General features: G+C 37.8%; 1 protein-coding gene across 3 annotated transcripts in view; it reads left to right on the plus strand.

Annotated features, from left to right (window-relative positions):
• The window catches only part of HMCN1 (hemicentin 1), a 474,548-nt gene that overhangs the window by 446,411 nt on the left and 15,169 nt on the right, over positions 1 to 12,968 (plus strand). For all 3 annotated transcript variants that reach the window (XM_032317251.1, XM_032317250.1, XM_032317252.1), the window contains 6 exons: positions 4,558 to 4,620; positions 5,650 to 5,769; positions 6,913 to 7,047; positions 9,796 to 9,909; positions 10,467 to 10,592; positions 12,312 to 12,440. In XM_032317251.1, the coding sequence (XP_032173142.1) occupies positions 4,558 to 4,620; positions 5,650 to 5,769; positions 6,913 to 7,047; positions 9,796 to 9,909; positions 10,467 to 10,592; positions 12,312 to 12,440 (687 nt within the window). The remainder of the gene's footprint in view (positions 1 to 4,557; positions 4,621 to 5,649; positions 5,770 to 6,912; positions 7,048 to 9,795; positions 9,910 to 10,466; positions 10,593 to 12,311; positions 12,441 to 12,968) is intronic.

Raw genomic sequence — 12,968 nt, forward strand, 5'->3', positions numbered from 1 at the left:
GTGGAGTTATTGTTCTATTCTAGATATGCAGAAAGCTTTAGAAAATATTTCCTTGTCAGAATAATGTTTTCTTTGGGTGTTCAAGGTCACCATTCTTATCCTGACTCTTGTATTTGTCACCGAATTTTTTTAATTCTTGAAACATAATGTAAAAGTAAAGTATATCTCAACCTAAATTAGTTTTTTTAAAAAAAAGTTTCCCTATTTTAAGAGCAGCTTTCAAAAATTGTGCAGCAATAATCAGTATTCCAACTGTCATTTCTTACTCCTGGACATTATAATTTTGTAACTGCTTTTCATTTTCTAAGCATAGTTCTACAACCCTTGATCTCAGTGGTCTTCCTATGCTGTGTAGTTCTTGTGTCTGTACCCTGAAATCCCTTTCTGGTCATAAGAGACACCCAAACAGTCAGCATCCCGTGTTCCATGAAGTGTTGATGCTACGGGAGACTTGCATGTGATTATGTTATGGACGCTAAGTATTTGAATAACTTTAACTTTGAACTTTAGGCTCCTATGAATACAGTTAAAATGATTCATACTGGCCTTTGCTATGCACTGGCTTTCCTAAAATAGATCTAAGTAGGTAATAAGTAGCATCATTTTATTTTATCATGCTCAGCAGATACACTAAAAAAACTCATTTTCACGTATACTCTTGCTTTCATCAACTGGGGCACATTCAAGCTCTGTGTTCTTCATCGACACCTGTCGGAACCACATCACTAAATTTGAGGTCATGGTCATCTAGGAGAACATGTTCACAATTTTTTAGATGATCGCAGATTCCTGAAGCCTCAGAGCCTGTAGAGTCCCTAGCCCCACATGACATTCACTCCCATGCTGCTAGCTACCACGTCCTCATTTTACTGTTGTCACGCATGTTCAGGTCACTGGGACAAAGGAAAAGAGCCACTGGAATGAAGAGTTCTGTTTCTCTTCCTCAGCAATGCCCACTTTTCAGGTCTAGCCTCTGTTTCTATTTTCCCAGTACTCCATATAATTAAAAGAAGACAACTTTGCATAAGACTGTGGTTAAAAATGAGTTTACACCCTCTCGAGCAAGAAGAATTAAAATTATTTTGAAAAACACGTACACTTTTTATTCAGTCATGTAAATTCTCTAAGCCTGAACTACTTGAAGATCTGTAACAGTTTATTTTGGGAATCTGGATCCCGCAATAGACAGAAACACACTCTAGGACACTTATAACCCCTTACTATTCTTAGATACTATGATTTTATGAATTACATCTGATACCTGTGCACATTTGTTAAGGTTCCTGTGAATTACAATTGGGTACTTCCAATTTCTTTTTTAAGTGACCACCAGGGGGCAAGCTTGCATTCTTGGTTGCTTAACTGGCATGTTCTCTCTTCTCTGTATTGGGTCTAGTCTAGAGCTATGGTTATAATGCAGTTAGAATCACCTAAAGAGCTTGATGATAGTTCATATTTCTAGGCACAAAGGCTTTGGTTAGCTAGTCTAAGGTAGGGTCTAGAAGTCTGTATTTTTAACACAGCCCCTAAATGATCCTAATTTATCTAATCTACACACAGGCATTTGGAAACTGCTGGTCAAGTCAACTCACAAACATGAATCAATATAATTTTTTTTTAAATTTCACATCTTTAAAATAAAATGGATTTATTTTTAAAAATAAAATTATAAAATACATTTATATCTTACAAATTAATCAGAAAACATCAGAAACAATAACAGAAAGATAAATTTAACTACAAATACGTTTTTTAAAACTTCTTGATGGGAGACAATGACAAAATTGAGAAGCTAAGATATACACCAAGAAAGAATATCTGCTTTATGTATTATAGATAACTATAAATAACCTTAATATGTACAAGGCCCTTAAAAGTCATTAAGATAGAGCGCCTGGCTGGCTCAGTCAGGAGAACATGTGACTCTTGATCTTGGAGTCATGAGTTCAAGCCTCACATGGGTGTAGATCTTGCTAAAAAAATAATAAAATAAAAAGCACTGTAAAAAAATCAATAAGAAAAAGACAACATCCAATAAAAAATACATAAAGGCTGTGAACAGGAAATTCCTATGAACAGGAAGAAATAATAATGACAAAATGAATGTGAAAAACTATCTAACTTCATCAACAAGCAAAAGAAATATAGACTAAAATAATGAGTTACTATTTCCCAGTTATCATTGTTAGAAATATGAAAACAATAACCACTCAGCATTGTATTTCAATATGAAAATCTTTAGACATTACTATACTAGAAGATATTAGAGAAGGATTCATAATGGCTGAACCTATATATAGATCTCTGATATGATTTTTTTTAACATTTAGTAATTCTTGGTAATGTATGGAGTAAAACAGTGTACAACGAGTCATCAATTTATAAGACGGTTGCATTCCTGGAAAATTCATTGTATATTTGAATCACACAAAAAATGTTTAATATGCACGAGATAGGTTCTAGGCTTTGACAATTATATGAAAAATCTTTCAAGGCAAGGGACAAATCTTCATCTTGCATCATTATCCCACAGATTGCAGGGTGATAAAACTTCCCCAGGTTCTGCCCCCTCACCAAATTTTAATAGACCTCTCTATCATCAAAACAACCAAAGTATTTCTGCAAAACATCCCAAATGTTACCCTGATAGATGACATCTCCCCCATTGAGAATCCAAAATATAAAACTACTATCAGATAATAACTTATTATATGACACATTTTTTCCCACAATTATAGCCTCCAACGCAGTGCCCTATACAACTTACTGGTTGTAGTAAGGAATGTATGAATCAGTAAATAAATAAAACTGAAGCATGAATTAAAATGACCACCTGAGTTGTATTCTTGAGTTCAGGATTAAAACAGACTTGCATCTAACTCTTTGCTCTGGTTTATATTAGTTCCGACTTTACGCAATTTACATAATCTCTGTCTCAAATTCCTCATGTTGCAAGCTTTGAATGAAATAAAGTGCAGGAAGCTCGCAGCCCTGTGTGACACACAGAAACCATCCAATAACCAGATAGCTAGACAGGCTGGACATTTCTATCTCATCCATCTTCTTCCCATTTTCTTGCAGGTACAGGAAAACGCATGCTCTCAGGGTCATTGTTGTTGTTTTGTTTTGTTTTCAGGGTCATTTTTATACTCAGGGTAGAAATGCATCAGGAACCTCTGCTTTCTTGTCAAGGTTTCAGGCAGTTTGGTTACCTAAAAAGAGCAAATTGGACTTGCCGTTTTAGTCAGATTTTCACTGGAGTAGTGTTTCTTACATTCTCCGAATACATAGATATATAAAACTGTTTTGAACAGTTTCATGTCCTCAGCAAAGCTCAAACAATATTGTTATCAGAAACTCTCCAAAGTAAAATGAATTTGAAAAATTAATGCCTGGACTCCCTCTATGAAAAGTATCTGAAGCAATAATAAAAAAACAAGCACAGTTTTATGCACTTAGAATTGAAAGAAAATCAAATATAATTTCTGAGAGATTGAATATGAACTGAACATACGATGTGAATTAAATAAAATTTCCTTCAAAAGAAATTTACTGTATTAATGCTTATCTTTTAGTTTGTGTGTTTGAGCGTGTGTGCACACACATATTGCTTTGGTAACTCAAAAGGCATTTTATTTAAGTTTTTACAGGTCAATAATATTTGAAAAATATTAGCTAAATTGCTTAAACCAGTCAAGGCAGAATTACTTTCTAAGGAGAGAGATTTCCTAACTAGCTTATTTATTCTTTTTTTTTTTAAGATTTTATTTATTTATGTGACAGAGAGAAATCACAAGTAGTTGGAGAGGCAGGCAGAGAGAGAGAGAGGGAAGCAGGCTCCCTGCTGAGCAGAGAGCCTGATGCGGGACTCGATCCCAGGACCCTGAGATCATGACCTGAGCCGAAGGCAGTGGCTTAACCCACTGAGCCACCCAGGCGCCCACTAGCTTATTTATTCTTGTTAATGTGTTTGTTTCTGACATCTAACTTAAATCTGTTCTATCACAATATACCCATTAGCCCTTGCTTGGATACACAGGGAAGGAAAACACTTGGTCACACGTAGGGGACTTTGACCCAGCTGCTTGCAAGTTGCAAGTGGAGGAGATCCACAAAAGGAGAGGGTTTCTTCATTAGAGCTTCTGGTTTTCACTGGCGTAAATTATTTTAAGTGGCTTGAAAATAGTGCTCCTAACTCTAGAACAGACAGAGTAAATAATGGCTAGAGGAACAGGACTTTGCCTGTGGTTATGCCTGGCGTACACATTTATCTTGGATCCTTTTTTCATTATCACAGAACAGTTTTATTTCATTTTTTTATTAATATAAACAAAATCTGTTTCCAATGGCTGCTTGCCAACAATGTGGACTCTGATTCATTTAGTTCTTGGTTGGGGAACAAGAAAAGTTTTCCATTCCTGCTTGTTTTCACCTATTGCATATGTTGCGTGATGTGTTCCATCTTTGGCATCTCTTCCCAGGGAAGAGTGTCCTGGAAAGAAACAAGGTGCTAACATTCTAACAAGCCCATTAATTTGGCTTTTCTCTCTGTGGTAGGAGATCGCAGTAATCAGTGCCCCTCGGGATTTGCCTTAGACTCGGTTGGACCCTTTTGTGCTGGTAAGAACAGAAATAATGCATTTTTATTTTTAAAAAAAAGAATTAGGAATGGAATCCATTTAACGGATATCTATTGCCGTTTTGCTAGATTCTTAAGTATCACAACAGGCTTAGAAGTGTCCCATTTTATAGGCGAGGAAGTTGAGATGTGAAGTTGAGTGGGATGCCTGAGATCACTCAGCTAGCAAGTGTCAGAGCTAGATTTAAATTTAATTTGAAGTTTAATTTCAATTTGACCACAATCAAGTGTGTCAGGGATCCTAAGTAGAGAGGAGGAATGGGCACAGGGACAAAACACTGGATGCCGTCTGGTCATTTACTTGGCATGGATATAAAACACAATAATAATCCAACTCTAAGTCACCTAACCCTAACGCTTAGAGGACAGGGCAGTACCCTGCAACAAGGACTACTGACTAAGCCGGACTTACCCCATCCAAGTACCAGTACAGGAGAGTCACAGATAAGTAAGCAGCTGAGCAAATGCTTAGAGTAGCTCAATTTGCACACCCAGAGCCTTCCTTTCCCTAGTAGGTGATATAATGTAGTATATAGTGGTAGAAAAGTGATCTTTAGAAGCTGTACTGTCCAAGTTCAAAGTTCAGCTCTGCCACTAATGACCTGTGTGACCTTGGGCAATTTCCTTAACTTCTTTTTTCTTCAATTTTATCACGCAAAATGGGGATGGTACTAAAAATATCTGTCTCCTAGGAATGTTATGAAGAATGAGTTAAGGTAGGTAAAAAACGTTTAGAGTACAGGAAATGGTCATTGTACCTTAGCTGTCATCTTGTTATTTTAGAATTAAACTAAACATCTAGTCAGTATCAAAGATAATTTGGGGACCTAAAGTTAATTTTTATTTAGCGTTTCTATTTTGTGGCGCTTAGAGCATTTTCTGTTACATTCGATTCAATGCATTGTCCTCTGTGAGCAATTGTTCTATGAACAGCTATTATCATGGCCTTTAATAACTTCTAGAAAGCCAGGGGATAACACACTCATGGGTCCCTTTGTTTCTTGTTTCAGATGAAGATGAATGTGCGGCGGGGAGTCCCTGCTCCCAGATCTGCCACAATACAGTGGGAACTTATTACTGCTCCTGCTTGAAGGGCCTCACCATAGCCGCGGATGGAAGGACTTGTCAAGGTAGCCCCAGTCAGGCAATGGTCACAGAAAGCTCTGGCCCAGGAAAAGGGCGGTAGAACAGTGCTGTTCTCGCGTACTCTTTCTGCCCCCACGCTGGCAATAAACAGATCATCAGGCCGCCTGAGATCTGCTGCCACAACTCCCTTCACGAGGGGAGCTACCCAAACCGGGAGACCTGCGGCCACTCATTCCACCCCCACCACCTCCTGAAGAAAGACAGGCAGGACTAGCATCGTGTTCATTTTACAGTGACAAAACTAAGAAATAAAGAAGTTATAAAGAATTTAAGTAAATTGCACAATCCTGGTAACACTTTGGGAACATTAAAAAAAAGTGCTTTGTTTTTGAGTAAAGTGAACACATAATGTTACATTATTTTAAGGGGCACAACTGAGTGATTTGACAAGTGTATACACTGTACTGTGTTCGCCACAAGCCTGGCTACCGACTGTCCCAGTGCTCCAGTACGCCGTCCAGTATCACTGATGCTGTTCTTCATGCGTGTCTTGAACTCCCTTGACTTATTCATTGCACAACCGAGAGCCCACACCTCCCCCTCCTCTTCACCCATTTTGCCCATTTCCTCACCTCAAAAAACACTTTCTATCAGACTCCGCATAGACTTCCAAATTAGAATTGTGTGAGAATCTGGTTTATAAGGAAATTTTAAAATGATGAAAAGAAGAAAGGATTTCTCCCTCTGTGTCTGAGCAGACACCCTTCTAAATGCAAAACAGAGACAGAGTGTAAGGTCTGGGGGCGGCGAGGATTAACATTGTGGAATGTCTGGCACGACTGAGTACTTTGTGTACATTATTTCCTTTGATTTCCAAAGTAATGCTGAGAGACAGGTCTTATCCTCACTTTACAGATAAGAAAACTGAGTGTCAGATAGGAGAAGTAACTTTTTTAAAGCCACATAATTAATTTTCAGTGGTTTAGCGGTTGCGGTAGTGTGCAAAGATACCGCATTAGGCTCCTATGTGCTTGTCATCAACATAACCCCCTGCCAGGACTCCACCAAATGATTCAGCATTCTTGCTCTCATATATTTTCAAGTATCATTTTATTGTTTCTCTTATCCCTGGTTCTTGGGTGGATGTTCTTCACCCCGCCTTAGGTGAGTGACTCATTTTGTTGCAGATGTCGACGAGTGTGCTTTAGGCGGACACACCTGCCACGCTGGTCAGGACTGTGACAATACTATCGGATCCTATAGCTGTGTGGTCCGTTGTGGAATTGGCTTTCGAAGAACCTCTGATGGGCTGAGTTGCCAAGGTATAAAAATGGAGTTCCTCCCTTTATCTTCATTATGCTAAGAATGAAAACCCTCTGCCTTTTGTATCATTTAATGTAAACTCCATTTTATAGAATGAGCTTCTTGATAAGGTTTTCAGATGTAATAGTCCAAGGCTATTTTGAAATATTTATAGCACAGTGGTTTTGAAAAGTATTTGCCTATTATATTTGAAGGACGAGATTATACAGCACGATCTTAATAGAGTCTGTTTCATTAAACTTCAGTACATAAGACTACCAGATATTTATTGCAGGGTTTTTAAAAATATTTTATTTATCCACTTGAGAAAGCGAGAGCACAAGTGGCAGGGAGAGGGAGAAGCAGACTCCCTGCTGAGCTGGGACCCAATGTGGGGCTCAATCCCAGGACCCAGAGATCAGGACCTGAGCCACCCAGGTGCCCTATTGCAGGATTTTTAACAGACTCTTTTTTAGAGAAGTTTCACATTTACAGCAAAATGGAGCGGAAAGTAGAGAAATTTCTCATATACTCTCTGCCCTAACTCTGGCACAGCATCTCCTACTATCGACATGCTGCCCCAGAGTGGCAAAATTCTTTCTTACCAAGGATGAACCCACCTTGATACATCATTATCACCCAAAGGTCGTCATTTACAGTAGGATGCACTCTTGATGTACATTCTATGACCACTGACAAATAGTAACATGCATCCTGTACTAGAGTATCATAAGCACAGGTTCCCCAAAATCCTCTGCTCTTTGCCTTTTCACCCCTCACTTCCCCCAACCTCTGGCAACCGCTGAGTTTTTCATTGTTTCCATTGTTTTACTTTTTCCAGAATGTCAAGTAACTTGTAACCTTTTCAGATTGTCTTTTTTCACTCAATAGGTCTTTTCATGGGTTGATCACTCTTTTCTTTTCAGTGTTAAATATTACTCCATTGTATTAATGTACTGTATTTATTAATCCATTCAGCCACTGAAGGATATCCTGGTGCTTCCAGATTTTAACAGTTATGAATAAAGCTTCTATCAGGGTTTTTTCCTAGAGGCAGAAATGGTGGATACAAAACTGAATGCCTATCAATATAGAAAGAGGGAATGAATTATGCTACATTCACACCATCAACCATCGTGCAGCCATTATAAAGAATGGGATGCAGCTCAACTGTTTCCTTGCTGAGTTGTTCAGTGAGAACACCAAGATGTAGAAAAGTGTACATAGCTTGTGTGGAAAAGATTATGTGGCCAGAAAACAATCAATAACCAAAGATAAAGGCAATGGATTTATATATTTACATAGAGATACATATGTAGAGATATGTTAATATTTATACTAGGCTGTCAGTGCAGACTGGCTTTGGTGGGCAAGAAGGTAAAACTCAATAAAGGAAGCCAAGAAAAAAGAAAGAAGAAAAAGCTACACTAAGAAAATATTTTTTAAGTATATGATCACATGTATGCAGTTGTAGTAACATGTAGATTTTGAAAGATTAAAAGAGCTCATACACCTGAAACTAATATTACAGTTTTTTAACTAACTGGAATTTAAATAAAAACTTGAAACATTTTTTTCAAAATAAAAAAATTAAAGAGCTCAAATAGAAAACAAGTACAAAATAAGACACAGGCAATCATCTGAGTCTGGGAATGTAAGAGGGGGATGTGGAGAGCCTAAGGATGGTAATTGTTGCTTTGGAGGATTTGAAAAGAATGAGTAGAACAGTAGAGAAGTAGAAGGAACTTGAGTACAGACCTGAGAGAGGGATTATGTTAGGGTAGGAAAGACTGGATTATGTCTGTAGGACTATGGGAAAGATGACCATAAGGACGAAGGACTTTAAAAATGCAAACACAGAGAGAATTATCAATGGACCACAGTCCTGATCTTGGTGAGGAAGGAGGAGATGGGCTTTGGAACTCAAACACTCAAATAGAAAGACTTTTCTTACATGGGAGAAAAGTTCTCTCTTCCTATGGGACTAGAAGGAAGGAGAGTTTTGGAAAAGGTACATAAAACAGGCAAGTGCAAAAGGTTTTTTAAAAGTGGGGGGGAAACATCCAAGCACTTTAACCACCACACCAGGTGAACTGATAAGGCTCATCTTCCTGACACCAGCTGTCAATACCAGATGTGTAAAAAAGACAAAAACAAAACAAAACAAAACAAACAAACAAAAAACAGGCAAATGCTCACGAATTTGGGAAATTCATGCCTGCATTTTTTTTTTTTTTGTATTATACTATGCCCCACATGGTGTTGGGAAGATTAATTCGGCAATCACTGTGGACACGGAAAAAATGCTAAAGTTGCTGGTGTCAGGCACAAAGTGGTCAAGATCTACATCAGGCTAACAGCAGCGAAAATGGGGAAGAAAGGCCAATTGCAAAGGATACTGCCCAAGACCTTGGCTTTTTTTTTCCCCCCCATCTTCAGTGTTCTAGTCTGTCAGCAACATTCCAGGGCTGAAACTTCCTAGAACCAGACATGGGACCCATCTGGTAGGATAGTTAAAGTAGAGGACTACTTTCATCCACAAAGTTCCAAGTCACGAGGAAATGTCTACCTTTGAAGAGAGATACGGTCTCCAGCAGTTAATCTAATCAATTATCTGACATATCACATGAAAACAATTGTATTGGATTCATTTTAGGAAAGATCTTAAACATGATAATGATAAAAGATCATCAAAATCTTAGACATCTGAAATAAATTAACCCAAGTTTCCTAACAAAATATAATAAAAGTTTCATTTTATTTAACAGATATTAATGAATGTCAAGAATCCAGCCCCTGTCACCACCGCTGTTTCAATGCCATAGGAAGTTTTCATTGTGGATGTGAACCTGGGTATCAGCTCAAAGGCAGAAAATGCATAGGTAAGAAAAGGGCTTTAAATTCAAAGCAATGACATCTTTATAATTTCTAGGTATTTGATCTAATCCATATGCTGTGTCCTGGGCTGGATTCATACATAGGATACCTCTATCCATCATGTATGTAATCCACGCAAAACCAAAATTGAAGCAAATGATATCCTTTACAGGTTTCATTTTCCAATTACATAGCAATTTTTTAGCATTTCCCTATTTTATTTACTATATTTTTTCACTGAAGCATAATGCATATGATTACATATATAAAGATACATACACACACACACACAGACTTTCACATACATATTTACATATTTTTTTATTGATTTTTCTAAGAAGTGGTGGTTGGTATGGTTACCAGGTATATGGACTAATTTTTTTTTTTATTTTTATCCTTCTGTTTTAAAAATAGTCTGTTACTGTTACTGACTTTAAACATTTTACCCTCACACAGTAATTATATAATTAACATCTATCCTTAAAATCCCAAGGTATGATTTCTGTGGAAAAGCAGAAGAAATCATTTTCTCAGTCTTCATAACCTTTGTTCTTTTATCAAGATGTGAATGAATGTAGGCAGAACGTGTGCAGACCAGACCAGCACTGTAAAAACACCCGCGGGGGCTATAAGTGCATTGATCTTTGTCCCAACGGAATGACCAAGGCTGAAAACGGAACCTGCATTGGTGAGTGTATGGCTATTTCAGTGATTGAGATCTATTTGCCATTAACATACCAAGGAAGGGATCCATTTTTTTAATTAAATTTTATTTTTTTATTAACATATCATGTATTATTAGCCCCAGGGGTACAGGTCTGTGAATCGCCAGGTTTACACACTTCACAGCACTCACCATATCACATACCCTCCCCAATGTCCATAACCCCACCACCCTCTCCCTACCCCCTCCCCCGAGCAACCCTCAGTTTGTTTTGTGAGATTAAGAGTCTCTTATGGTTTGTCTCCCTCCCGATCCCATCTTGTTTCATTTTTCCCTTTCCTACGCCCCAAACCCCCCATGTTGCCTCTCAACTTGAAGGGATCCATTTTTAAAACTAATAATTAAAGTACATTTAATCTCACAAGGAAGTTTTTCTTTTCTCACAGGTTTTTTACTCCCACCTTCTATGTGTTTGAGCTGTGGGATCCCAGGCTCTATACCAAGAAATGGAAGCTCACCATGGAAGTTTATTACCATTTTGAGCTCCCATCAATTACACATTCACTTTACACAGTTTAATATCCACATAAATTATCTCACATTATGTCTCTGAAATTCAGTGTCTATATGTTAATTTCACAGGTGGTTAAGAAAAGCTTATACATATTTATTTAAAGTTCAAGGTATTTTATTTTAGAACTAAATATTCTATCAATGTCAAATCAATGACCAGACAAATAAATTATATTCTCCTTGTATCTATTCTTTCTGTGCCAGTCTGCCTTAGTTAGCAGAACTATAAAACAAAAATGAAACAGATAACATTCCTCCTTTCATGTCCCTACAATCTGCTGGAGCAGGTTGGCTAATTCTACTTTCCTCACCAAAAGAAAATAAAAAACCTATAGTACAAAGGAGAATGAAATGCCATAAAAGAGAAACAAATGAAATTGTATGAGAGCACTTGAAAGAGTGATCATATCTAATAGATGTCATGGTAGTGATCGCATTAAATATTGCCTTGAATGGAATGGTAATAATAGGGGGACATGGTAGAAAAAGAAAAGAGAGTCCCCTAAAAGGGGAAAGGGGCTGGGATTGGAGAAAACAGATTAAAATTCATCCTTCCTGGGTACCTGGGTGGCTCAGTGGGATAAGCATCTGCCTTCAGCTCAGGTCATGATCCCAGGGTCCCGGGAATGAGCCCCACATCCAGCTCCCTGCTCAGCAGGAAGTCTGCTTCTCCCGCCCCCTATATCCCCACCCCTGCTTGTTCTTTCTCTTTCTCTCTCTCTTTTCTCTTTGTACTCTCTTTCTCAAATAAAGAAATAAGATCTTAAAAACAAACACATACTGAGGACATGTGGTAAAAGATGGACATGGAGAGGACCAGCCAAACAGCTAGAAATGTGGGGTTGTAGATAAGACACAATGCAGTACTATTGCTGTAAGTCTACATCAACAAGCTTACTAGAGTCACCAGTATAAATAAGACAGCCAGAGGTGGAGGGAGTAGAGAGAAGAGGGCTACAAAGCTGAGAACCAAGCCCTTTCCATAGTAGGCCACAAGAGAAGGAAAAGGAACCAGTTAATAAGTGGCAGAGCTAGAACTCGAACCCAGGTCTCAGTCACATGGTGAGAAATGCAACCGTTGACGATTCTAAAGACTGTTCATTTTAAATATAATGACTTTCGTTTTGAAAGAGGAAGTGTTATTACTTTTTATTGCCTCTGTGTCTGTAGATATTGATGAATGTAAAGATGGGACCCATCAGTGCAGATATAACCAGATATGTGAGAATACAAGAGGCAGTTATCGCTGTGTATGTCCCAGAGGTTTCCGGTCTCAAGGAGTTGGAAGACCCTGTATGGGTAAGTTACCAGCAACTCTTACTGAGTAATAAAGCTCCTAATGTGATTAGTTAGCCTTATCAACTTGATTAGGCCACTCTCCCATCTCAAACGTTTTCTTGGAACAATTAGAAAATGTGTAAGTTGGTTTAAGTAATTTATAACATAATTAGAATTACTTCTTAAAGATTTCATATGGAGTTCCATTTGCACTGGCATTTAACATGATAGTAATCACCATTTACATAGTGCTTACTATACACTACACATATCAGAGTGAGATGGCAATATATTACCATGATGACTTAATTACGAAGGTTCTCTTATCGATGATCTCTCTATGTGCATGGCGTAGATGTTTGCACAGATACATTCTAGTTGAATGTGAAGCATAATTGAATGTAATACAAAGGTTTAGATGTGAGGGATTAAAATGTGAATGCACAATTTAAATAAATTGATAATTATTCCTTTATCATACATTTAGTGCTTACTATGTGCCTTTTCCTGTGCTAAGAAGCTCACTCAGTTCTCCCAATAGGCAGTTTA

The sequence above is a fragment of the Mustela erminea genome, chromosome 17, assembly GCF_009829155.1.
Source record: "Mustela erminea isolate mMusErm1 chromosome 17, mMusErm1.Pri, whole genome shotgun sequence".
Lineage (NCBI taxonomy): Eukaryota > Metazoa > Chordata > Mammalia > Carnivora > Mustelidae > Mustela > Mustela erminea.